Source organism: Schizosaccharomyces pombe, assembly GCF_000002945.2.
Source record: "Schizosaccharomyces pombe strain 972h- genome assembly, chromosome: I".
Lineage (NCBI taxonomy): Eukaryota > Fungi > Ascomycota > Schizosaccharomycetes > Schizosaccharomycetales > Schizosaccharomycetaceae > Schizosaccharomyces > Schizosaccharomyces pombe.
In genome coordinates this window covers 5,373,965-5,398,163 of record NC_003424.3, presented here as the reverse complement: position 1 = coordinate 5,398,163, position 24,199 = coordinate 5,373,965, and the positions used below count along the sequence as shown (strand labels likewise).

General features: G+C 36.1%; 12 protein-coding genes, 16 long non-coding RNA genes and 1 other non-coding gene across 29 annotated transcripts; 14 read left to right on the top strand and 15 right to left on the bottom strand.

Moving 5' to 3' along the window:
* Positions 1 to 12: 12 nt before the first annotated feature.
* Positions 13 to 817, top strand: vps51 (GARP complex subunit Vps51). The gene has a single exon (NM_001020407.3). It carries the CDS (start codon positions 85 to 87, stop codon positions 562 to 564), a length of 480 nt encoding a protein of 159 aa, NP_594976.1. The 5' UTR covers positions 13 to 84; the 3' UTR covers positions 565 to 817.
* SPOM_SPNCRNA.4438 lies at positions 50 to 708 on the bottom strand. Its single transcript, NR_193799.1, has one exon. It is a non-coding gene; the product is annotated as a non-coding RNA (long non-coding RNA).
* On the top strand, positions 816 to 3,675 carry tps2 (trehalose-phosphate synthase Tps2). The gene has a single exon (NM_001020406.3). It carries the CDS (start codon positions 969 to 971, stop codon positions 3,516 to 3,518), a length of 2,550 nt encoding a protein of 849 aa, NP_594975.1. The 5' UTR covers positions 816 to 968; the 3' UTR covers positions 3,519 to 3,675.
* Positions 1,244 to 1,704, bottom strand: SPOM_SPNCRNA.4437. The gene has a single exon (NR_193798.1). It is a non-coding gene; the product is annotated as a non-coding RNA (long non-coding RNA).
* SPOM_SPNCRNA.4436 lies at positions 1,811 to 2,167 on the bottom strand. Its single transcript, NR_193797.1, has one exon. It is a non-coding gene; the product is annotated as a non-coding RNA (long non-coding RNA).
* Positions 3,630 to 4,585, bottom strand: erv1 (sulfhydryl oxidase). The gene has a single exon (NM_001020405.3). The coding sequence runs from the start codon at positions 4,474 to 4,476 to the stop codon at positions 3,928 to 3,930; it is 549 nt and encodes a 182-aa protein (NP_594974.1). The 5' UTR covers positions 4,477 to 4,585; the 3' UTR covers positions 3,630 to 3,927.
* Positions 3,939 to 4,747, top strand: SPOM_SPNCRNA.4435. The gene has a single exon (NR_193796.1). It is a non-coding gene; the product is annotated as a non-coding RNA (long non-coding RNA).
* Positions 4,748 to 5,265: 518 nt separating this feature from the next.
* SPOM_SPAC3G6.07 (uncharacterized protein) lies at positions 5,266 to 5,939 on the bottom strand. Its single transcript, NM_001020404.3, has one exon. It carries the CDS (start codon positions 5,889 to 5,891, stop codon positions 5,514 to 5,516), a length of 378 nt encoding a protein of 125 aa, NP_594973.1. The 5' UTR covers positions 5,892 to 5,939; the 3' UTR covers positions 5,266 to 5,513.
* Positions 5,940 to 6,741: 802 nt separating this feature from the next.
* rad2 (FEN-1 endonuclease Rad2) lies at positions 6,742 to 8,578 on the top strand. The gene is made up of 3 exons (NM_001020403.3): positions 6,742 to 6,915; positions 6,985 to 7,075; positions 7,457 to 8,578. The coding sequence occupies exons 1-3, from the start codon at positions 6,903 to 6,905 to the stop codon at positions 8,493 to 8,495; spliced, it is 1,143 nt and encodes a 380-aa protein (NP_594972.1). The 5' UTR covers positions 6,742 to 6,902; the 3' UTR covers positions 8,496 to 8,578.
* Positions 7,042 to 7,252, bottom strand: SPOM_SPNCRNA.4434. Its single transcript, NR_193795.1, has one exon. It is a non-coding gene; the product is annotated as a non-coding RNA (long non-coding RNA).
* SPOM_SPNCRNA.1079 lies at positions 7,261 to 8,549 on the bottom strand. The gene has a single exon (NR_149925.1). It is a non-coding gene; the product is annotated as a non-coding RNA, possible alternative UTR (long non-coding RNA).
* On the bottom strand, positions 8,487 to 9,922 carry SPOM_SPAC3G6.05 (Mpv17/PMP22 family protein 1). The gene is made up of 4 exons (NM_001020402.3): positions 9,201 to 9,922; positions 9,073 to 9,144; positions 8,911 to 9,008; positions 8,487 to 8,841 (listed from the first exon to the last, which is right to left on the bottom strand). The coding sequence occupies exons 1-4, from the start codon at positions 9,576 to 9,578 to the stop codon at positions 8,769 to 8,771; spliced, it is 621 nt and encodes a 206-aa protein (NP_594971.1). The 5' UTR covers positions 9,579 to 9,922; the 3' UTR covers positions 8,487 to 8,768.
* SPOM_SPNCRNA.4433 lies at positions 8,905 to 9,638 on the top strand. Its single transcript, NR_193794.1, has one exon. It is a non-coding gene; the product is annotated as a non-coding RNA (long non-coding RNA).
* On the top strand, positions 9,901 to 10,745 carry SPOM_SPNCRNA.4432. The gene has a single exon (NR_193793.1). It is a non-coding gene; the product is annotated as a non-coding RNA (long non-coding RNA).
* snoR69 lies at positions 10,523 to 10,605 on the bottom strand. The gene has a single exon (NR_197127.1). It is a non-coding gene; the product is annotated as a small nucleolar RNA (small nucleolar RNA).
* A 286-nt stretch (positions 10,746 to 11,031) lies between the features above and the next one.
* Positions 11,032 to 12,416, bottom strand: rnp24 (RNA-binding protein Rnp24). Its single transcript, NM_001020401.3, has one exon. The coding sequence runs from the start codon at positions 12,279 to 12,281 to the stop codon at positions 11,172 to 11,174; it is 1,110 nt and encodes a 369-aa protein (NP_594970.1). The 5' UTR covers positions 12,282 to 12,416; the 3' UTR covers positions 11,032 to 11,171.
* A 275-nt stretch (positions 12,417 to 12,691) lies between these two features.
* Positions 12,692 to 14,244, bottom strand: SPOM_SPNCRNA.4431. Its single transcript, NR_193792.1, has one exon. It is a non-coding gene; the product is annotated as a non-coding RNA (long non-coding RNA).
* ifs1 (Maf-like protein Ifs1) lies at positions 12,904 to 14,459 on the top strand. The gene is made up of 4 exons (NM_001020400.3): positions 12,904 to 13,154; positions 13,406 to 13,534; positions 13,634 to 13,957; positions 14,081 to 14,459. The coding sequence occupies exons 1-4, from the start codon at positions 13,011 to 13,013 to the stop codon at positions 14,207 to 14,209; spliced, it is 726 nt and encodes a 241-aa protein (NP_594969.2). The 5' UTR covers positions 12,904 to 13,010; the 3' UTR covers positions 14,210 to 14,459.
* On the bottom strand, positions 14,353 to 15,097 carry dss1 (proteasome receptor/ubiquitin ligase adaptor Dss1). Its single transcript, NM_001020399.3, has 3 exons — positions 15,041 to 15,097; positions 14,893 to 14,934; positions 14,353 to 14,852 (listed from the first exon to the last, which is right to left on the bottom strand). Exons 1-3 carry the CDS (start codon positions 15,069 to 15,071, stop codon positions 14,710 to 14,712), a joined length of 216 nt encoding a protein of 71 aa, NP_594968.1. The 5' UTR covers positions 15,072 to 15,097; the 3' UTR covers positions 14,353 to 14,709.
* A 119-nt stretch (positions 15,098 to 15,216) lies between these two features.
* SPOM_SPNCRNA.4430 lies at positions 15,217 to 17,762 on the top strand. Its single transcript, NR_193791.1, has one exon. It is a non-coding gene; the product is annotated as a non-coding RNA (long non-coding RNA).
* Positions 15,251 to 20,340, bottom strand: hrp3 (CHD family chromatin remodeller Hrp3). Its single transcript, NM_001356206.2, has 3 exons — positions 20,238 to 20,340; positions 19,546 to 19,742; positions 15,251 to 19,488 (listed from the first exon to the last, which is right to left on the bottom strand). The coding sequence occupies exons 2-3, from the start codon at positions 19,735 to 19,737 to the stop codon at positions 15,514 to 15,516; spliced, it is 4,167 nt and encodes a 1,388-aa protein (NP_001342861.1). The 5' UTR covers positions 19,738 to 19,742; positions 20,238 to 20,340; the 3' UTR covers positions 15,251 to 15,513.
* On the top strand, positions 18,352 to 18,601 carry SPOM_SPNCRNA.4429. Its single transcript, NR_193790.1, has one exon. It is a non-coding gene; the product is annotated as a non-coding RNA (long non-coding RNA).
* On the top strand, positions 19,268 to 19,485 carry SPOM_SPNCRNA.4428. The gene has a single exon (NR_193789.1). It is a non-coding gene; the product is annotated as a non-coding RNA (long non-coding RNA).
* SPOM_SPNCRNA.4427 lies at positions 19,749 to 21,229 on the top strand. Its single transcript, NR_193788.1, has one exon. It is a non-coding gene; the product is annotated as a non-coding RNA (long non-coding RNA).
* On the bottom strand, positions 20,402 to 22,597 carry prp40 (U1 snRNP-associated protein Prp40). The gene has a single exon (NM_001020397.3). It carries the CDS (start codon positions 22,550 to 22,552, stop codon positions 20,465 to 20,467), a length of 2,088 nt encoding a protein of 695 aa, NP_594966.1. The 5' UTR covers positions 22,553 to 22,597; the 3' UTR covers positions 20,402 to 20,464.
* SPOM_SPNCRNA.4426 lies at positions 21,642 to 22,227 on the top strand. Its single transcript, NR_193787.1, has one exon. It is a non-coding gene; the product is annotated as a non-coding RNA (long non-coding RNA).
* SPOM_SPNCRNA.4425 lies at positions 22,333 to 22,960 on the top strand. Its single transcript, NR_193786.1, has one exon. It is a non-coding gene; the product is annotated as a non-coding RNA (long non-coding RNA).
* SPOM_SPNCRNA.4424 lies at positions 22,941 to 24,176 on the bottom strand. Its single transcript, NR_193785.1, has one exon. It is a non-coding gene; the product is annotated as a non-coding RNA (long non-coding RNA).
* fet5 (GTPase Fet5) lies at positions 23,129 to 24,168 on the top strand. The gene is made up of 2 exons (NM_001020396.3): positions 23,129 to 23,837; positions 23,883 to 24,168. The coding sequence occupies exons 1-2, from the start codon at positions 23,172 to 23,174 to the stop codon at positions 24,045 to 24,047; spliced, it is 831 nt and encodes a 276-aa protein (NP_594965.1). The 5' UTR covers positions 23,129 to 23,171; the 3' UTR covers positions 24,048 to 24,168.
* Positions 24,177 to 24,199: the final 23 nt, after the last annotated feature.

Here is a 24,199-nt window from a genome sequence, read left to right as displayed (position 1 = left end):
CAACAGTATTTTGTTCGTTGCTGGCCTTGTAGATACATTTATTTCATTATTTATTAAGCACTGTCGTTAAGTAAATTGTACAATATGTCAAGTAAACGCCGTCAAGCTTTAAGAGACTTTTATAATCTACCTGGTTCAAATAGCTCATCTTCAACTGTTTCTACAACTCGAAAACCGTCTAGCTCTAATACCGTTTCGCCAGTGGAAGAAACAGCATTAGATAAAGTTGATCCAGAGTTCTCAGATCCAAATTTCGATTCAAATGCTTACGTTTCTAAATTTATGGAGAAAGCCACACCAGCCGAATTATTGCAGCGTGATAAATCTTTGGTTGCTTCGATTCAAGGGCTTTCTGTCGACCATAGATCTTTGGTATATAATCATTATAAGCATTTGTTAGAAGCTAGTGATGCAATTAACTCTTTTTGTAAAAATTTAAATACACTTCTACCTGCATTAAACGATGCTTATCAGGCATGTCCAAAGCCTACAAGGAAAAATGGAAATAATGATACGTATTCAGCTCCCCAATCTTTTAATGGAAATGAATTTTCAGCGCCATAGTCGCAGATTTGTTCTACCATCTCAGTGTTAGCGTCTTCACATCATTTCAAAAGCTTGGGCAATGACGAACACCATCTCATTTATCAGTTATTCATAATTCATTAGTAAAAAGGTTCATTCATCATATATTCGTTATTCGCAGGGAATTTCCATTTTCATATCGGTGAATTCGGTGTCTTACTACCTCTCTCGGTCATTTGAATTTTCCGTCATTTAGGGTACACTGTCCAATGTAATATTGAGCTTATAGTACGGTCTCCTACTTTCTATACGTTTAATCATCTGCTTAAACAAGCGCAAACGACATTGATTTAAAGTTTTTTGCTAGCTTATTGTAGTGATTCATTGGTTTTATTCTCTATATTTCTCGTCACTTCTCCTCGGTGAAGTTAAGTGCTCTAGAAATGCCTTCAGGCGCGCAAGGAAATACTCAATCAGCTGCTTATAAACGTATTGTTAATGTCTCTCGAAATTTTCAATTTAAAGCAGCCTTAAATAAAGATACTCGCGAATGGACGTTTCAGCATCGTAGTAGTGGCACTGCCCTTTACTCAGCAATTGCTTCATTGGGAGATCCTAGTTCACCCTGGGACGCCGTGTACGTAGCTTCTCCTGGACCTGTACAAATTTCGGAAGGAAATGACCATACAGTGGAAACTAAGATTGATGAAGCTGCTGTTGTTCATCGTTCTTCGTCGATTGTCATAAGCCCAGAGGATCAAGAAATTTTTCTAAAGAAGGCTACTGAGTATTACAGGAAAAAGAACATAGAAGCTGATATTGTCCCTGTATGGGGCAAGGTTCAACGTGTACCACAAGCTAAGTCCTCGTCCGCGACTATTACTCCATCCGTGTCTAACAAACTTTCCACGGCTTATCAAAGTATTAAATCAGAAGCATTGAAGGATGGACCAATGTATGCTGATAGCGTCTTATGGGATGTGCTACATTATAGAATTCCAACCTTAGATGGATACCAGCAGCATAATTTATGGAAAAACTTTACTCGATGGTCTCAATATTTTGCTGACAATATTGTATCTAACTATCGTCCTGGTGATCTAATATTAATACATGATTATTCCTTATTTCTTCTTCCTAGGCTTATTCGTAAGCAGCTTTCAGATGCTCCTATCGTTTTCTTTTTGCATGCTCCTTTCTGTACTTCTGAAGTTTTTCGTTGTTTATCTAAAAGAGCTGAAATTTTAAAGGGTGTATTAGCATCAAATGTTATTGCAATGCAAACCGACTCATACACTAGGCATTTTTTGAGTACTTGTTCAAATGTTCTTGGGTTAGAAACCACTTCCACACATATAGATACTTCTGATGGATTCCGCGTGGTAGTTTTCTCTTCACATGTGAGCATTGATGTTCCACGTGTCTATTCCCGTTGTAACAGTAAGCCTGTCAGCTTAAAGATTCAACAACTCAAATCGCTTTATCCCTCTGATAAAAAGCTCATTGTAGGGCGCGACCAATTAACTAAAGCTTGTGGTGTCACTCACAAACTACGCGCATTTCGAGAACTACTAATACATTTCCCTAAATGGCGTGGTCATGTTGTCCTTATTCAAATTACGAGCCTTCCTGTAGGCAATAATTATTCTAATGAAGAACTCAAAAAAACAGAAAACTTAGTTGCCCAAATTAATTCAGAATTTGGTTCACTGGATTATACACCAGTCATACATTTTCACCAGTTGCTAGATCCAGATGAGTATTACGCCCTTCTAAGTGTGGCAAATATAGCATGTGTTTCATCTGTTCGTGATTCAATGAATACAATGGCTCTAGAGTATGTTGCTTGTCAGCAAAAGAACAAGGGCTCCCTTATTTTAAGTGAATTCTCGGGGACTGCAGAACTTTTACTATCTGCTTATTTAGTAAACCCATATGACTATTCCCGTTTTGCAGAAACTATTAATTACTGCCTTAATATGACCGAAAAGGAAAGGGAGCGTAGATTTTCGTCTCTTTGGAAGCAAGCAACTTCCCAATCTTCTCAACAATGGATATATAAGCTGATAAATAGAGCAGCCTATGAAGTGAAAGCATTGGAGAGTCATATGACAACCCCATTGCTTACTTATAATATTTTAATAAAGCCTTATAGAAATGCCAAAAGACGTTTATTTCTTTTGGATTATGATGGCACTTTAATTGAATCGGCAAGGAATTCAATTGACGCTGTACCTACAGACCGATTATTGCGCACATTAAAACGTTTAGCCTCTGACTCAAGGAATATTGTTTGGATTTTATCTGGTCGCTCTCAAAAATTTATGGAGGAATGGATGGGAGACATATCTGAGCTTGGGCTTTCTTCAGAACATGGTAGTGCAATAAGACCTCCTCTAGCTGGTAGCTGGTCAAGCTGTGCTGAAAATTTGGATTTATCTTGGAAGGACACCGTTCGAGATTTCTTTCAATACTATGTAGAAAGAACTCCAGGCTCCTACATAGAAGAGAAAAAACATTCAATATCTTGGTGTTATCAAAATGCAAACACAACTTACAGTAAATTCCAATCTTTAGAATGTCAAACTAATTTGGAAGATATGTTGAAGCATTATGACGTCGAAATTAGTCCAGCAAAGTCTTTTCTTGAGGTTCATCCAAATTACTTAAACAAAGGATCTATTGTAAGACGTATTTTAAAGCGTTCTGGTTCAGTCGACTTCGTCTTTTGTGCTGGTGATGATAAAACTGACGAAAATATGTTTGAAGTGTTCCTTCCTACCGCATTCAGTAATTCACATCTCATCGACGAAATAGACTCTACGGAATACTCAGGTTCACACCATACAGACGATAATTCCGATGCAAATAAAGTGGAAAATGTTAAAGTAGCAACATTTCGTGTACACATTGGATTAACTGACAAGCCTACACTATCTGATTATCACCTTCCTGCTCCTCGTGATTTAGGAGAACTTTTGCATAACCTATGAAATAACCGGGATAATAACGTATATTTATGAAAGTAACGTGTTTTTTTTTTCAATGACCTTTTTTGAACTATCATCTCACTCATTCATACGTTTTGTATTTATTTAAATACGTGCCTTTGTAATCTTCGCTGTTCGCGAGTAACTAATATTTAGCTAATTTTTCTAATAATGAAAAGATGTAATTCCTAGGATTTTTTAAAGTATGGAATCAAGGTAAATTGTTAATGAGCGATAATATAAATGCTTAAGGTGTTTTTAAATTCATAGTACATTAGAGTCAAGGATAAGTTGCGTTCATAAACCGATATGTTTTTTTAAGGTTTTTATACCATTATGAAATATTTATAGCTATCAACTAACAAAAAAAAAGAAAGTAAGGTATTCAATCTCAGTACAGGTTTGTGTCCCTCTAGTCAGCCAATTCAGAGGCTTTTTTGGACCAAACTTGGCAGTTGAATAAGGGTTTTCCTAGTCGTTCATTCACGTCGTTATGTGCTTCGCATATCCATTCACACAATGATTCTCGACTATCTACTCGAGGAGAATTTCCATATTTAGCCATCCAAATACGTAAATCTTCTGCACAAGACCAACAAGGATAAAATTTTGAAAAATTGTACAGAAAACTGGACATATCATTTTGTTGAGTGGGTGTTGGATTTTTTGGAAAATTGGCGGCCATTGCATGTAAGAACGTCCAAGTACTCCTTCCAAGTTCAGCGACATCTGGAAGCCTGGGAAACGATACGCTATCTGGGATTGCATTGGTATTGCAATCTATAGATGATTGTTTGCTTTCAAGCTGGGTATTTGACTTTACTTCAGGGACAGTGCTACTATTAGGTTGTTGAGCAACATTTCGAAAGGAAGAAAATATGTTACATGTTTTACAAGGTCTCCCGTTTTCGTCGTAAATAATTCCTGTCTCCTTATCGCGATATCTTTTTCCAAAAACCATTTTAACTTGATTGAGAAATAAGGAACGGACAATACCAAATTTTTACCTACAAATGATTCTGTCAGTAGCATTCGACAGCCAAATATGTATGATGCTCAATTTACAAGTTAAATTCATCTACTTTTAACCAAATAATTATATAACGTAGTACTTCAGCGCCGTTGATTACTAACAAAGGCATTTGAAAACACCACTGTTAAATATGGAACTGTTGCGAATTTCGCTGTTTTTCTTGTCCAAAGGCTTATGGCTTAAAATCGTATTTATTAAAACTTGTAATAAGCTAATTTGAGTTGTCTAGATGTAAACATTTATCACGTAAAACTAGTCCTTTAATAAATTGAAGATTTGAACTATAAAGCGTACTGTGTGAAATTAGGAAAGTATTATAAGTTTATCGCATAAAAGTTTGAAAACCATACCTAATTTTAGGAGCCAACCCTGAATTTATTTTTTTTTTTATTCTTATTTTTTTTTTTGTAAGACTAAACATAATACATTCAAACCTAGTGCATCAATAATCGAGAATAAAACTCGAATAACATTTTGAACCCTTTTTGCAATGAACAAGATTCATTCTTTGTAATCAAATGTAAATTCGAAAAGTAATGTAATATTAAGGAATGTTTCCTTAACTCGATTTGGGATCAACAAATAGAGGTTCAACTTTGATTATATCACTGTGCATACTATAACATGTATTTTTTTAAGTTTGTTTTTTCAAAAGGTTACAGATCGATTTACTAAGCTACAAAATTCAAAAAACTTAAAAAATTCAATACTTGCAAAGCAAAGAAGCAGAAAAAAAGATCCAAAAAAAAAGGATTACATTTATTTTGTTGAATTTATTATTTTTTTTAAAAAATAAATAACTTAACTAATGAATCACTATTTAGCAATTCTCTTTAGATTTGAATCCATAAAAATCATAACAATAAGCGAAGCAATATAACTGGTATTTGCTTATAAAATGAGCGATTCATGCAAGCAGAAAGTTCTTTAAAAACAAAAGAAAACATTAAAATAGATTTAGCACTTCACTTTGGCGTTATAATATCTCCATGTTTTTTTACATGATCACGATACACTCGATATGGTAAAACCAGTGTATACTTTGGCATAACAAAATCATCTCCAACAAACGATTCATCCTCAACATATGTTTTAAGAAATTGTAACACTTCGGTTTGATCAGCTTTAGTGAGGTCGATGTATATATACAACAAATATGAAAATTGGAAAATGGTATTAGCAGTTGCTTTATAAACCACAAACGATTGGTAATATTGTCTACCTTTGTTATAATAGTCTATAACATCAGGAATAACACTGTTTTTTTCCTTTTCATTAGAGACATCTTCTCCTTCGTAATCGGCAGGTGCCAATGTTAAGTATGGCGAGCTTTGTTCAGACATTGTTCTTGCTTTCACAGGTAAATTGAGGTTGCACTGGGATATGAGTATACTGTAAGCAAGGCGCGCAGCATCTCATATAATATTCTTTCAACGAGCCGACATTAACTAGAATTTGCCAACGTAAGATCAGAATGACGTTTTGATCCGCACGAAATACGTCGGTAAAGGAACCTTATTAGTAGAATATTGCAATATTGTTCGTTGTCTGCATACTACACAAGCGATACCATAAACTGGTTACGATTATATTTTCGACGATTCAGTAGCAGATATGGCGAGTTTCAAATAATACTCTCTTGGTAAAATGCCTATTATCCAACATTGTTCCATGAATCAAGGCTATTGTTCTATTAAAAATATTACGTTGAGCAATTCAAGCGGCTTTCTCACTACGGTATCTCAGTACCGTAAAACCACTGGTTTATTCTCATAAAAACAACCTTATGTTACACAGACTTACATCTAGCCAAGTCAATAGGGTTTCGGTAAAGTTCCAATGTACTTTTCATCCTATTCCTTATCCGGAAAAAGGAATCGATCATTTTTCCAGAATTTCTGATGGTACATTACCTTTTCGAGATCTTTTCGTGGTAGTAAACTGCGAGGTGATTTACATTTTACAGCCGTGCTGCCACCAAAACCACAAGAACCTCAATTTGGTAATCTTAAAATTTCTAATTTGTTCCTTCTAGAAATCCTTTTTTAAAAGCTATAATACATGGGAATTTTCAGTATAAATTGGCTGGTCCCTTTCCTTGTATTTACATTCTTTGGTCGATCATTCTTTATGGAAAAGTAACATGTGATTTACTGAATCGACTCTTTGACGTGGATACTACTGCTGGTAGCTAAGAACCTTTGTGTGAGTGAGCAAAGTAAAAACTGCTCGATTTTGAGGAGTATAATACATCTAGCAAAAATTGAAAATTTAATAAGAAGCTCTAAGCTAGTTTTGGAGAAAGCGTTGTTCGGGATCTCGTAATATACATAAATAAGTATATTTGCTAAACGATGGGAATTAAAGGTATGTTACATTTAACGCTAAAGAGTTTATCTTTTACTCTCTCCTTTACTTAAAACTAATCTGGGTTAGGTTTGGCTCAAGTACTAAGCGAGCATGCCCCAGCCAGTGTCAAACATAATGATATTAAAAATTATTTTGGACGGAAAGTGGCTATAGATGCGTAAGTTGAAAGACTAAATAGAAAGCGAAAGTCTCAGTTGACTTGGCAAAGACTGTATGGCTTCTGATTTTGTTTGTAAATATGGGTTAAACACTATGGTGTACAGTTTTTATTGCTAAAGAGCAAAGCTCTATGTCTTAACTCGAGACAAAGATATGATACAAACGAAATATAGAATAAAGGATGAATAAATTTTCACTAACAGTGACTCGGTTAAATTCATTGCTCAAGGTATTTTACATCATTTCTTTACTTTGTTGGTTCTTGAAGTTGCAAACACTAATAGGTCAAACTCTATTCAACTGATTCTTTCCTTTTCGAAGGGTTGATTTATAAAGTCTTCTTGAGGTACTTTATTAATGCTAATTTCGTATATTACAGGTCAATGAGTCTTTATCAATTTTTAATTCAAGTTCGCAGTCAAGATGGTCAACAGCTAATGAATGAACAAGGCGAGACTACTAGTCATTTAATGGGAATGTTTTATCGTACACTCCGAATTGTCGATAATGGAATAAAGCCTTGCTTTGTCTTTGATGGAAAACCACCAACATTGAAGTCAGGGGAATTAGCTAAACGTGTGGCCCGACATCAAAAAGCACGAGAGGATCAAGAGGAGACAAAAGAGGTTGGTACAGCTGAAATGGTGGATCGGTTTGCCAAACGTACGGTCAAAGTTACTCGGCAACATAATGACGAAGCAAAACGTTTACTAGAGTTAATGGGAATTCCCTTCGTTAACGCACCCTGTGAAGCAGAAGCTCAATGTGCCGCTTTAGCCCGTTCAGGAAAAGTTTATGCTGCTGCTTCTGAGGACATGGACACATTGTGCTTCCAAGCTCCTGTACTTTTGAGACACCTGACATTTAGTGAGCAAAGAAAGGAACCAATTAGTGAGTATAACATAGAAAAAGCATTGAATGGTTTAGATATGTCGGTGGAGCAGTTTGTAGACTTGTGTATTCTTTTGGGTTGTGACTATTGTGAACCTATTCGGGGAGTTGGCCCCGCTAGAGCCGTCGAGTTAATTAGGCAATACGGGACTCTCGATCGCTTTGTCAAAGAGGCGGATCGATCAAAATATCCTATTCCGGAAGATTGGCCTTATGAAGATGCCAGAAGACTGTTTTTGGATGCAGAAGTACTTCCTGGTGAAGAGATTGAGTTGAAATGGAAAAGTCCCGATGCAGATGGCATTATACAATTTCTGGTTAAGGAAAAAGGTTTCAATGAAGATCGTGTTAAATTGGGGATCAATAGACTAGAAAAAGCCTCAAAGACAATTCCACAGGGTCGTCTTGATTCCTTTTTTAAACCAGTCCCTTCTTCTCCCAAAAAACCTGTAGATACAAAGAGCAAAGGATCAGCAAAAAGGAAAAGAGATTCAAATAAGGGTGGTGAAAGCAAGAAAAAGCGTTGAAAACGAAGTCATGTAATTGTTATTAATCTAAAAAAAAAACTTAAAAAAAGCAAGACGCATGTAGATAAAACTATACTACGCTATAATAATAGTAAATCTGTTTAATGCATGACTTTTACGTAAAAATAATTAGTCTAAGGAGGTAATTCTGATCATATAAGCTAATAATGGTATACAAAACTCGTTTCTAAGTAATAATATGCCAAAAAACAATCTGGCTGATACAACTCAAAAAACGAAAAGCAGTGGATTCGGACGATGGATCAAAGATCTTTAAAATAGTTCAATTTCTTGTGAGCCAGATTCTTGCATTGAAGAAGCGTTCTTCAAACTAAGAAATATGTTCCTAATTGAAATTAGCAAAGGCGAAAAAACTAGGAGCAAAAATGCTTTATGTCTCTTGGAAACAACATACCAAAAAATAGCAACCGTACAAGCAAATGGCATTTGGTATTGTAAGGGCATTAGCCAAAAGTTCACAGTTTGAAAGAAGGGCCAGACCATATAATTAGCCTTTAAATGTTAGCAACAATACAACAGAACCATTTAAGAAAGAAAATTTAGAAATTAAGTGTACCTTTAAAGTGGGCCAGAAAACAGCTTGAAGTTTATCGTAGGCGCCCCTGAAACCTTTGCCCTCAGCAAGAGTCTGCGGTTTAGTGTTAGTATTGATATACATAAACATGCAAGTTAATTTTTACTTACCATCCAACTGAAAAAAAAGGCAGTACCGAATGGAGCAAAAACAGCTTGATCCAATAACACACGCTTCACGACATTAATAGCGCCTTTCTCTATTGGGAACTTAGCAGATAGCAAACGCAACCACCGAAATTGAAATGGAGAAATAGCAAAACCAAAAGTAACAAATTGAAGAACCCTTTTAATACTAGGTATTTCAGGATGAGTGTTTAATCTCACGCCATCCAAACCAATCATCGCATTTTTGTTTGTTTGGTATATGGTCAAGCCTTGGGCGACAGCATCGGATATTCCACCCAGTGTACCAGCAGTTAGACACATAGTCATAATCGGCGCCTTTTCAAAAAGAGCGTTATAGCGGGTTGCAAAACGACTAAACATAATGGATAATGAGGGACAAAAAACTCAATCAAAAGCAATTCAAAATCTAACGACCCAATGCTAGTATAAATAATAAATTTTATTTTCAAATTTCCTTTTTAGGATCAAAACTTCTAGTTTCTTTTAGTTTATATCACAAATTGATGTAAACTATGGAATTGCGAGAAGTGTTGGTAGAAAGCAGATTCGTAAACGTAATAGTGAAGTATATAAATGTTCGGTCAACGCTTTATGTTTTCCCTGGTTTAGATTTTAATAGTTGCGAAAAATCAATTTTTTTTATTTATAAAATTGTCAAGGTTCAGTGTTGCTCTACACTCACACTGTAGCACTTATGAAATTGTAACAGAATCATCCACACCTTCTGCAGTCATCTATTTATACTAATATTATCTCACTGTGAGATCTATAGCATCACTGTACATCTACAATTGAAAATTCGTTTATTGAAGAAGCGGGCCCGTGGGTGAAATTGTAGTCAAACTAGTTCTCTGCTTCAAGAATTTTTTGTAGCAAAAAAACAGCATTATACAACAAAAATTGACGTCCGTTGTCTCTTGAAGCAGGAAACAAGCTCCCAAATGAACAAAGAAGACGAAACAAGACAATCATAGCAGATCAATAGTCTTAGCGCCCAAAACATTTCCCACGCCCGAATTTGAAATTTTTAGGATTCTTATTGGAATTAAACAGTAATAAACGAACTTACTTAAACTGCATCGTTGTGAATAAGTCTATATTTTTTACTAGAAGACACTACATGCCTAAACTAAAAGTACAAAACAACGTGTGGAAGCTACCATAAACGAAAATTCAGACAAGCTAATCGTATAAGCAAGACTAATGTTTATATAATTTATTAATGAAGATTTATAAATATGCTAATACTTTTCTATTAAAGGTTAGCATACGTTTCAAATAAAAAAGTTCTGTGCAATAGCAATGTTCAGATAAATAAAAACTTCGCGTACTCGTCAATGTAAATACTCCGAGTGAGCTGGGTTTAACGAAGAAAATCATCATGGTAAAAGGCTTGCTTTTATTTGCAACTTAGGATTCGACATACCATCAATATTAACCTATTTATATTCAGACAATGAATGACTAAATCTTATGGTGTTGGTGGAGTTTACGAGGGCGCCGCCTATTTATACTAGTAAATGGGATATTAGGTTGTTAAAAGATATAACGAATAAAAAATTCAAATTACTAATCCAATCAGTAAATGTGACTGTTAAATTCGTAAACAAAAAAAGCAAGGCCATGGAAAATAAGTGACTGGTGGTCATTATTAGTTCATGGTCTTTTTAGTTGCTTTAGATAATTAATATGGGCAAAGATGCCATCATAAACAACAGCCACAAAAGGAGATAGTATTTCTCTAGTTTACCTTCCTACTCAAAAGCTTATCCACACTCATAAATACTAATGCAATAAGTATCAATATATGTGATACGATGAGTAATATGTAAATATAGCATTGCTAATTAAAAACTAAGACAATAAATGAAAAATATTTTATATTAATATGCCCTGACCCAAAATAGTTTTTTCTAAAAACGAACGTAATCGAGTATTCCTTCATAAGTTATATTAATCAAATTTAATTTTTTGGCCAGCTGGCTCAACAATAGCAGCGGAGGATCGCTGAGCCTTCGCTAATGCTGCACCGGGACGGACAGAACGCGGGTCAATCTTCCTAGCTCTCTTGAAGTTTGGTTTGTCCTCTTGACCTAAAGATTCAGCATCATTAAATCGACCAGAGCGAGCCATTGGGGACTTGTTCCTCATCCTTTTAGACCGATCTTCTCCGTATTCTAACCGCCAACTATTATGGCCAAGTTCCATAGCTTTCATACATGTGTCAATGTCTGGAAAATCAACAAATCCAAAGCCTTTACATTTGCCCGTATCCTCAAAGGTCATCAAGCGAACACGTCGAATTTGGCCAACTTGACCAAAGTGCTCCTTTAAGTCGGCATCAGTGGTTTCAAAATCCAAGTTGCCAACGAAAAGGATCGAGGAAGGCTCCTTCTTAGATGATTGTATAGATGCAGTTTTGGAAAGAGTGTTTGCTGGCTTGCTTGGTCTCCCAGAAAAATCTGTATTCGACTTGATCAAGATGTTTCTACCATTGAGAGCCTTTTCGGAACATTGAAGAGCTAGCTTAAGCGCATCTTCAGTAGCAAAGTCAACATATGCAAAACCTTTGTTTTGGAATCTTTTTTCTTTCGACATGGGCATGTGTATACGAGTAATTTGTTCGGTTGTAATGGGTTTAATATTTTCTTCAGATACTTCCTTTATCATTTCACTTGTCTCCCGAACAAAAAAGTCTGTTAAAATTTCCTTCGTTGTATGAAAACTTAAATTACCCACCCAAATACCCCATGGTGATCTTTTGCTCTCTTCTTGTGATTCACCTTCCTCTTTCCTACCATATTTAGCATCCAGCCGTTTCAATCTCTTCTCTTCTTTCTTTTTAGCTTCTTCAAGAGCTTCAGGTGTCCAATTTCCGTCTTTGTCAATTTTACCAGCCTTTCTAAGCTTTCGCATCAACTTCTTAGAAGGGGGAACGGGTTTTGTTACATCAATTTCGAGAACTTCATTTTCACCCTCCTTTTCTGACTCATGCTTTTTTCTTTTTTTGTCAGGTTGACCTTCCTTATTATTTAAGGAGTCCATTTTTTGAATTGGTTCCATTAGCAAGCAATTTCCAAAAGCTAAAAATTTTCTTTTTCTCAAAACTTAGTTTAAATAATGGAGAAGACTTATACAAATCTCAATCTGTTAGGTCTCCAAATTTGTAAGAATATTGTTAATAAAATGGATAAGGATGCAAAATCTATATAGGTAAGAGGCTTTACTAGCGATTCACATACCTCCATAATATGATTTAAAATTGATATTATAAACATCATATACTCATTTATTTTATATTATAATATATTGCAATAGTTACGATGATGCCAAAGATTAAACAATTTACTCCCGAATACACTTGCGTGCTGCTTGCGGTATGGTGATTTATTTCAATATGCAATTTTGCTTAGATTTATTATGTTTGATGTTTACAAAATGAAATAAAGGAAGGTCATTAGACCGTGCTTAAAAAAATGACTGCAGAAGCTACCAACGCCATAATACATGCGAAAAATCTCTTTCAAAGCTTCTCTTCACATTAAAATCGGTCCTGATTTTTTTTTTTACTCGTATACAATTCACATTTTTTTAATACCTTTGACTGTACAATATAGCGAGCTCGAAAGATATGGGGTCCTATTGTATGTCACTATTAAATGTTTATGTGCTTCGTTGCATCCGTACCTATTGGTAATAGAAAAAGAAACACAAAATTTGCAAAAAACAACTTTGAGTTAAATTTGTTGAGTTCAAATCATTTTTCAAAGTTTACTTCTTTATATTTTCAAAATGAGCAACGAAAAAATGGATACGTCTCCTCCTTCTTACGATTCTCATTTTACTTTGGAAACGTCAATGCACCGTCAATTAAAAGATAAAAGGATTATTTTGGCTTCAGGATCCCCTCGCAGAAAGCAGTTATTTGAACAGATGGTAAGAAAAATAAAAAATGGAGACAATTTTTTGAATCATGTAATCTACCCAAGCAATTGCTTCCTAAAAAAAGTATCAATTGCTGTCGTTATTATATTTTCCATGAAGCATTGCCCGTAAAAATTGTGTTGTATCTTAATAAATTATTCTTATTTATGATTCTCTGTTTTGTGTTACTTAGAAGTTTTGGAGTTCGTCTCTTAATTTCATTCGTTTGGTCGTGTTCGTAAACTAATGTTGATTTAAAATAGGGATTTCCTAATGTTGAAACCTGCGTTTCCGGATTCCCCGAAGATTTAAATAAATCTATGTACATAACTCCTTGGGAATATGCTGCTGACACTTCGGTACAGAAAGCGATTGCAGTTTATGAGAAACTGGTATGGATGTTTAATTTAAATTTTTCTTTACAGAGAGTTTCACACTGAAGTCTCTAAAGTTGTCTTGTTTTTCTATATTAACGCATTTTTTCTACTTAGGCCGCCGAAGAAGATTCACCAGACATAGTTGTATCCGCCGATACTATATTGATTTTGGATTCTGAGATTATGGAGAAGCCCAACGATCCCAAGCATCACCTTGCCATGCTGAAAAAGCTCAGAAATTCTAAAACACCCCATAAAGTATTTACTGCTGTCAGTGTTATTGTGCCTATGGAAGTGCCTATTCATCCAGGTTATGTTATGAAAACACACCTTGAAGAAACTCAGGTGAAGTTTGACCCTTCCATAACTGACGAATTTCTCGAAGCTTATGTTCGTTGTGGCGAAGGTTCAGATAAAGCCGGAGGCTATGCTATACAGGTATGTTTTTGGCTGTTTTTAGGGTGATGGAAGTGCCTGAACCGTGCGTGCTTTCAAATAATGAATTATAGCATTTTTTGTTTTTTTTAAATTTTTACGCATGACTTTGCTGACTAAGTTTAGGGTCACGGCGCCTTATTGATTGAGTCTATCATAGGTGACTTTTCCAATGTTGTAGGCTTGCCTATCCGCGCTACTTTCAAGTTGATGGAAGAAGCCTTAGAACAAGGAGATGCTGATAATTACGATTAAGAATCTTCTAAGAAATTAAGTTCATGACAATTGCGTTTCATTTTCCCAGGCACCTTCATCTTTGCCTCATACACTTCAATGTTTTTGTTTAAATTCCTTTACATATTAACTACGCGTCTCTTCTTTTGACCATTTGAAATGATCATCATTTGAACAATCATGGGTTGCTATTGTCTATAGTAATGCAAATAGGTTTTACATTTTCTAGCTTATCTTCATTTCGCATATACAGGCAGTACCGTTTCGCCGGTAATTGTTAGAATATAATCAATTCAGGCGTATATAAGTATCATAGACCTAATTTACAGATATGGACAAGTTGAAGTTCTTTAAACGTAAAAATCTTCAACACAAGAATATCTATCTGCACCGTATTTACAGAACCAGCAAAACCTTAGAGTCATGAAAGAACCTGTATTCGATCGTTTTGTTAATGCATTAAAATTATACTGAGGGATGAAGGCAGTTTCGGAGATATACACTCTGGCAGAAGCAATATCTTAATTGGCGGCAACACCCTTCTTTTTTAACTCTGCTTGTAATTGAACAGAAAAATCATCGTCTCCAATGTCCTCATCGTCCCAATTGTTTTCCCATAGCGTATCATCTCCAGTATCAAGCTCTGTATCTTTCATAGGCCAATCTTTTTGATGTTAAATAATTATTTCTTTAAAAGTACTTACTTTCTGTTGCGAAATCTTCAAACTCATCATCATCCTCAAGGTCTAAGCATTATGTTAGTAAACGTCTTTAGGCCAACGAAAAAATCATAGACATTAGCATATCGAATAAATAGTACTCGAAAGCCACTCTAAATAATTTGTAACGTACTTTCTAAGCTTGGTAAGGCCGCACGAGACATTCTAATTTATAAACGTGATTTGGTGTGAAAGGTGAACCCTGCCGTACTGTGATGTTTGAATGAACTTTTCACTGGTAACGATGTCTACTGAGTTACACTATTATATTTACAAACTGCATAAAGTTGCAGACTAATAAATAGCAGTTTGCCATTGATATTTCAATTAAAAACAAATTGTATTACTGGATTATTCTTATCTATGCTGACTCTATGTTCTGAATACCGGAGGATTTCCTAAAGTCAAGATTTGAAATGCAGGGTTTATTAACATTATAATTAAAGGTACAATAAGAAACGATTTTTAGACTAGAATTTAGTGATCTTTGAAATGTAGCAATCAAAATTGAAGACTGTAAAAGATAAACATATTCGAGCTTCAAACCTAAAATATTCCGGATGAAAAATGAAGAAACAAATTGGCTTTTGTATGACAGGCTAAAATCTACTTCATCTTTTCATACATGCTGATCAAGCTGGTATATTTAACCTCCTCCTTCGGCCAAAAGTAACATGCAAACATCCATAAATTCTTCCTAACAGTAGCTTTTTCTTCGGAGGGTGTATCATTGACAGTTTTTTCAATATGCTTTCCAATCGTTGTCAAACACTCAGTAAGTAACTTCACCAACTCCGCGCGTCCAAGCCCACTAGAATCTTTCCGAAGTCTTTTCATATGCTTACGGACTGGATACATCAGTTCTTTGCAGCGTGCCTTTTGTTCAGCATTTAGACTTACATTACCATCGTCTTTTTCAGATTTGACGGGTGAAGCTGTCTGGCTGCGAGACTGTTCCCTACTAGGTGTTTCAATCTTCGTGTCTTTAGAAGAAGGTTTCTTACGAGATTCTGAAATTGCAGGCGATGGTGTCCTAGTTGCACTCTCTATTTTTTGCGCAGATTTAACGTTAGGCTTGCCACTTTGTCTGCGATTAGCCGTCTGCTTCTTAGGTTGAGTTTTTCCATTAGTACTAATAGCGGGGCTTGATTTTATGCCAAAATTTTGGTGATGCTCACGTAAAGCACTAAGTAGGTATTCACCTCGACGAACCAAATGCACAGCTGAAGGTACCTTTTTCTCTTTATTTTCTTTATCTTTGGGGACAGAGTTGTCTGTTTGTTTTGTGTCTTCTAAAAAGATCTTGTCTTTCATTTTGAGTTCTGGATCATCTCGAATTTCTAACCAAGCTCCAAATCCATGCTTACAAATTCCAGAAAGCAACATGGAATCTTCTCGGGGTCCCCACTGACAGGACCAGCCGTGAACAGATCTAACGTGCATTGGAATTTGGAAGTTAGAATATCCTGACGTTGGCATAGCATCATAAAGAATATCAAGATCATTTAGCCTTTGTACCAATGTTTCAGCATTTATATTTTTTACACCTTTAAATGTAATGAGCAGCGCTTTACGAGATGACTTATTATTAGACTGATCATTAGATAAGTCCTTCTCGGCTGCTGATACAGCCTTGCGTGAAGCGGTTACTAAGTCAGCTGCAATCTTTTTTATTACGTGAGCATCTTGCGTAGTAAGATCAGCATATTTAACAATGTCATTGTAGCGATGCTCAAGGCTTCCATATCTAATCATAGCACGATAAAGCAACCGAATTTCCTTTTCCAGTAAAACCTCATCTTTAAGCATTTGCTTTTTGCTCTTCCTTTCAGAAGTTCCAGAGTAGGATGGGGATTCCACCGCAGAGCTAGGATAAGGACGATTACCTCGTCTACTACTAAGCTCAATTTCTTGCTTAAGCGCTTCTTCCTCTTCTCTTAAGCGGTCTTCCTCTTCAAACTTCTCACGTTCAGTTAGGGGTATAATATCATCCCAAGATACATCTGCCTTATAGTCTGTAACTTCGAACTGTTTCAAAAACTCTTCACCACCCATGCTGGCTCCACCCACATCATTGGAAGTATCATGATCTTCGGCATGTTCCAAAATTTCATCTAAATTCATATCCTCAAGCTTCTTTTGATTATTCTCTGCTTTAAACATATTAGAAGCTCCAAATTTCAAAATAGCGCTAAGCTCTTCAGCAGAAAATTTATCATTTTTGGAATTCTTTTGCTTGTCTGTAACACCTAATGAAATAATTGCATATTCAAGAATCATTTTACGACGTGCACGTTCCAAGACATCTTCTTCAATCGTATCTTTGGAAAGAAGCCTGTATACCATAACATGATTTTTCTGACCAATGCGATGCGCACGTGCCATAGCTTGTAAATCAGCTTGAGGGTTCCAATCGGAATCAAAAATAATAACTGTATCAGCAGTCATTAAATTAATACCTAATCCTCCAGCTCGTGTGGATAATAAAAACACAAAATCTGGGCTGTTTGGTGCATTAAAATGATCTATTGAAGTTCTTCGTACAGCAGCAGGGACAGTGCCATCCAGTCTCTGATGTGGATATCCCCTCAAAGAAAGATAATCACCAAGAATGTCAAGCATACGAACCATTTGACTAAAAATTAAAACGCGGTGGCCGTCTCGACGAAGACGTGATAGAAGTTTGTCAAGTAACACCATTTTCCCGCTGTTCATAATTAAACCTTTTAAGACTTCATCTCGTCTTCCTTGAGAGTTTATTTTTTGCATCCATGACTCTTCTACTCCGTCAAATAAGTAAGGATGATTACTTGCCTTTTTCAACTCCACAACTATGTTTAGTAAAGATATTTGACTTCCCGAACTTATGCTTTGAGTAAGGACACGGTAATTGCGAGTTAAAATATTTTTGTACCAGTACATTTGTAAGTCAGAAAGCTCAACACGAAGGATACGTTCAGACTTAGAAGGAAGAGATTTCTCAACGTCTTTCTTTAATCTTCGTAAAATGTAGGGTTGTAAATGCTCCTGTAAACTTCTAATATAAGCTTCCTGCTCCTCATCTGGTGCTTCTAAATTAATTTCCTCACGAATCTCAAACTTTCCTGGCATCAGGAAGTCTACCAAAGCCGCAAGCTCACGAATATTATTTTGTAATGGTGTTCCAGTTATAAGTAATCGATTTGAGTTCTTGAACTGAGAAAGTGCTTCATAAAGTGACGATTCACTGTTTTTTAATCGATGAGCTTCGTCAATTGCCATATATTGCCATTTTATATTACTAAGCACCGAGCGATCTTTGAGTACATACTCATAAGTAGTTAGAAGCAAGTTGAACTTTATTTTCTGAGTTCCATCAACATAAAATTCGTAATCCCTTATTACTTGCCTTGAGGTGGTATTTCCAAGGTAACTTATACAATTCATATCAGAAGCCCAAAGAGCTAATGTCTCTTGCCAGGCAGGAACTGTAGAAAGTGGAACAACTACAAGAAAAGGTCCATGCTGTCTTAAAGAATGTGCAAGATATGAAAGAAAAGCCACAGTTTGGACTGTCTTACCGAGACCCATTTCATCGGCCAAAATCCCATTTTCATTTTTATGCCAAAGATATGCCATCCAGTTGACGCCTGTAAGCTGAAAGTCACGAAGCTCACCACCGGTTATATACGAAGGCTGTTGCTCCAGTTTTCGATACTTAGGACGCGAATTACCATAGTTTGTACCTCTTGATGGACTAAGAGCACTTTCTTCTCTTTCTTGAAATGCCTGAATTTCCGTGGCAGCAATAGGCTCAATAATTGAGGAAGCTTCCCATGTGCAAAAATCATATAACAGCTGCTTCCATTTCACTAAGTATTCAACTGAGCCATCGGAGTTTAAGTGTTTGGCAACAATTCTGTCTACCTGCTTATATTCCTCGTAATTTTCACGCTTTCTCTCTTTTTCAATATCCATTGCTTCAATGTCTTCACGCGTAGTGGTCGGATCTTCTCGAATTTCTCGATCAAGAAGTATGACTTGCTTAATGTGATTGTCGACCTTTTTAGATCCTCTGATCATAGAAATGTTATTGTAAGGTTCCCATGTACAATGAAGATGAGAAAAATTAACCCATTTAATTAAAAACTCATAATCTTCAGAAGGTGTAGAGCCATCGTGTCCTTCAATAAGTCTATGATCTAAAACGACATCTATAGCTCGTGTATCTTCAGGTTCTTCAGAAACTTCAGTTGCGTACTCATACATCTCTTCTTCCTCTTCTTCTTCAAACGATTCAAAATACGCGTCTTCGTTATAGTTAACACCTTTACTATTTCTAGAAGAAAATCGAATTTCATCTTGAACGTAGGTGTTTGATTTTTTTTGCCGAGATCGCTTTTTGGGAGTTCCGCCATAAGAACTATCATCTGACTCACTTTCCTCAGAGGTGACAGATTCAGCTTCATCGTCTAAATCGCGAATTGTTCGATGACGAGAAAAAGATGAACCATTTCTAGTACCTTTACGATGCTTGGATGGGAACACATCTTCTTGATCATCAGTGTCTACATATCTTCCTGGATTACTACGAGTGCGACCCTATAATGATTAGCATCTAAGTAAGTTTCATAATGAATAAAATAATGTGAGACATACAGAACGTCGAAGACCGTAAAGCTCTGGGTCGAGCCATTCAGTAGATTGTAATTTGCGCTTGGAGGCTACGCCGCTATTCGAAGGGGATTCGGACATTTCCTGCTTAAGATTAGGGGTTTCAGTTTGAACGTGATCCAGCTGCTCAATAGCCTTAGATGATGACAAAGCAAGTGCTATAGCACTTGTACTCATATCAACTAAAACAGAAGTTAGAACCAATTTCGCAAATTTCTTATTGCAAAACTTTTCCGAAATTGAAATGCTGAATAATTGTGAAATATGTAATAGGCTTCCATCCAACTTCTAGTTAACTGAGAACTGCCAGATGCCACTTTAAATGTGAATATTTATAACTCTTGACTAACGACTATATTTAGACGAGATCCGAACAGATTTAAATAAAGAACACATATTAACTCCCGTATCTTTTCGATAGGAAGCACTATATCGTTCATTTTCGAAGAAAGAGCAATTTTGAATAAAAGGTCGAATGCCACCAAAAAGATTGTATCACAAGAGAAACAAGCAAAACATAATAAGAAAGAAGGTTTTTAAAAAAAGAGAGCTACATTCAGTGCATTGAACAATGTAGGTTTAACAAAAAAATGCGACACGTGGATCATTCACATATTCAGCGTCAAATTCGGAAAACGAACTGTGGCTGCAACAAAATTTAATAAAAATTTACTTACGCGTTATTAAATAGAACGCTTATAGCAGTATTTTGCTATTTTAATAGCAACTTGCTAGTTTTGTTACAAAAACAATTTTTGAGGTACTGGTGGTAGAGGTTCAAATAGCTACAGGCTGTATCCGCTACTAAAGGTAATCAAACTGTATGAATACAAAAAGCGAGTTGAGAGAACATTAAAATGCATGTGTATTAAACGCACTAACAATTAAATTTCTAACTTGAATACTAACGAATTTCACCTTCTTCACTAGATTCTGCATCATCAACAATATTTTTAACAGCCGGTTGTGTAGCGGTAACATGAGAGATTGAATTTTCCTGTACATCCTGCATCGTATTAATTTCATTCCTATTACTTTTTGACGCTAAGTCAGCAGAATATTCCAACCTTCCATCTTCGTATCCGCTATGTGGTCGGGCACTATTCGCTAAATAACTTTCATCTTTACCGACATCATAATAACCTCTTCTGTTTTGGTATTGCTTTTCCAATTCCCGTTTTTCTCGAAGCCGTCTTATATATTTGTCAAAAGCAGCCATCCTGTGTTCCTCGGAATGGAGCGCAGCAAATTCCGGTAGAATAGAAATTAAAGGTCTAATTTCATCGTAAGAAGCATCGGCAGAAATTGGAGGTTTAAGGTATTTAATGGCACTTCTGAGATTATCAATTTTCCTTCGAATGCGTCGTTCATCAGCACGCTTTTCCTCAGCTTTTTTGTGGATCGCTTTATCACGTAATCGATTAACAACTTCTTCAATAAGGTCTTCAGTTACTGCCTCACTTTCCTCTCGATCTTTAAGCTTTTCTGATAACCTTGCTATAATTTCAGGAATATTAGATGTGTCATCCACAGATATTTGCAATACTTCAAGACAGTCCAAAACCAAATTACGCTTTTCCCGATACATATTCTCCAAATCAACGATCGTATCCCAAAATAAATCTAATGGTGTAGAGCCAGATTGCCCTAGTAAGTTAAGATATCTTGGATCATCCTTGATTATGGGATATAATTCTTTCCACTTCGTGCGTAATGTAATCTTCTTTTGCACGCGTAAGTCTTGTAATAGCGCACGAAAGGCATCACGATTTTTCCTTTCTATACGATGCTTTTCTTTCTTCTGCTTTTGTTTGTCAAGAATATATTCGCGTTCCAAATGCTTAACATGATCTTCAAATGCTACAAGAGCATCTAATTTAGAAAGATATTTCATATTTGAATTCCTTGTATACCTTGGATCTTGATCAAATTTTGCTTGCGCAACGCTCCAGCGGGTGTAAGGCTCGAAATTCATGTTTCGCAAAAGCGAACAAAAATCATCCAATGCTTCCTTTCTGCGATCCTTTTCCAACTGCTTTTCATCCTCTAAAAGCTTTTGCTTATATTCAAAAAATAGTTGTTGTTGTTCAGTTTCAGAAGAAGTAGCGTTAAAAGCAGGATGAGAAGAAAATTCATTCTTCACAGTACGCCACAAAGTATAAGAATGAATTTTATCACTACTTTTTAGCATCTCAATAAACTCCTTCCTAATCTTAGTTACTCGGTTCTTTTCTGCATCACTTTGATCGGTCAAATAGTTTAAGATGTACGCATCGAAAGCACATTTCCGATGCCAAGGATCCTTCATGACATAATAGCCCTTAGCATCACAAAGCTCTCGGACAGTCTGCTCCCAAGTCCAGCTTGGGTTGACATTATGAGAGTCTAAAAATTTAAAGAAAGCGCGCTCTGCGGCTTCATAGGTATCATAGTTTTCGTGCTGATAATCATTAGAACGTTTTTGGCGCTTATCCTTTTGTTGAACAAAGTTTATAGTTCGTTTATGACTGCCTTGTGAAATTTGTTGGCTTTGATCTTTAGCTGGTTGACTTGAAGGAGCAGCAACATCCGGACCATGCCGTTGAATGCTTTGAACAGCTGGCTTGTTGTCATTGCTTTTGATTTTAGACGACAAAGCCTTTTTTTGCTGTTCCGGTTCATCAACAAGGGCAGCTTTATATTCATCAGGAATATCCCACACTGATTCACGGGTATTGACATTATACCAATACTTTTTGCCATCAGCGGTGGCATATTCTTTCCAAGCTAGTTTCGAAAGCTTTTTTTCAAAGTCATTCATTAACTCCTCTGGTTTTTCCCAAACACTTTTGCGCGTTACTGAGTTGTAGTAATAAACTCGAGAATCTTCTGTCTTCACTTCATGCCAGTCAGAGGCCACAGTCTTGGAAGGAGCTGCTGACGGCCCTTCCTGATTAGACGTGAATCCCTCAGTTTCATCGTACTCTGAAGTTTGCCATGGAGGTGCAGACATCTTCACATTTATGAATAACTCCCCTTAAAATTGGGGTTGTGGTTTAAGCCAGCGTGTAGAGTTACACTCACTGTTCACTACAAACGGGTGTGGTGGTCGAGTCTATATGTGGGGGACTCGTTGTTTCACTGTATTATCAACTACGTAATATCTAATTGATAATAGAGATACGTTAGACTGTGGTCAGTTTAGAATACATTTACTATATTGTTGTAAACAGGTCTTGAGAATAACAGACTTCAAAGTGAGTTAATTTACAAGCGATGCTATAGCCGTTGCTAAACAACTTATGACTGAGTTGAAATATGGAGTGAGTTAAGCTGTATCAAGAGAAATTAAACTAATTTTATACAAGAAGTAGAAAAAGCTATATTGACATCGTACTTATATTAGGGGGTATTCAAAAAAATGAATGTTTTTAGTGACGTTTAACGTAAATTCTGCAAGACTTAAAGATTTAAACAGAGCGTGTTATTCACAGTTAAAGTATTTGTTGTTAAAAGTCAGTAAAATACTTAGGGCATCGCATGGCGAGTTATAAGGGTGCATACGGGCACAGGTAAGAAGGCATAGGATAAAAGAACACGACGTTTCAAAAGACGTTAGTCTTTTTAGAAAAATGGTTAAGGTGGCAGCTTTTGTTTGTGGTGTTGCCAGCAGTGGTAAAAGTACGTTTTGTGGAGCATTAATGTCTTATATGAAAAGCGTTGGACGTTCTTGCCATTTAGTTAATTTAGATCCTGCTGCAGAAAACTTCGAATGGGAACCAACTGTTGATATTAGAGACTTAATATCCATTGATGATGTTATGGAAGAGCTGGACTACGGCCCTAATGGTGGGTTAATTTATTGTTTCGAATTTTTGATGGAAAACTTAGATTGGTTAAATGAAGAAATTGGCGATTACGACGAAGACTATTTAATTTTCGATATGCCTGGACAAATTGAATTGTATACTCACGTACCAATTTTACCAGCATTAATTCGCCATCTTCAAGTAACCCTAAACTTTCGTCCTTGTGCTGTCTACCTGTTAGAAAGCCAATTTCTCGTTGACCGTACAAAGTTCTTTGCGGGTGTTTTAAGCGCAATGAGCGCAATGGTTATGATGGAAGTCCCGCATATTAACTTATTGAGCAAAATGGATTTACTCAAAGACAACAATAACATTACAAAAGCGGAATTAAAAAGGTTTCTCAATACAGATCCACTCTTGCTCACAGGTGAAATTAACGAAACAACAAACCCAAAGTTTCACGAACTTAATCGGTGCATTGTTCAACTGGTAAGTCACAGAATCATAATTCCTCGAGCTTCTGCTAATGACTAGATTGATGACTTTAATATGGTCAATTTCCTTCCTCTTGAGAGCGGAAACGAGGAAAGCGTAAGCAGAGTACTTAGTTATATTGACGATGCTACCCAATGGTACGAAGATCAGGAACCAAAAGATCCTGATCGGTTTGAAGCAGATGATTTAGAAGACGATGAATAGGGAGATACACGTATAGAAGGGTAAAAATTTTGGAACCGGTGCATAGATTCTTATGATGTTAATGAAAGTCGAAGAGTTTCAACGTTTGCGAATTTTATTTATAAATAGTTTGTAATTTGACACATCTCATTTGTAAAGTTTTAGCATAGTAG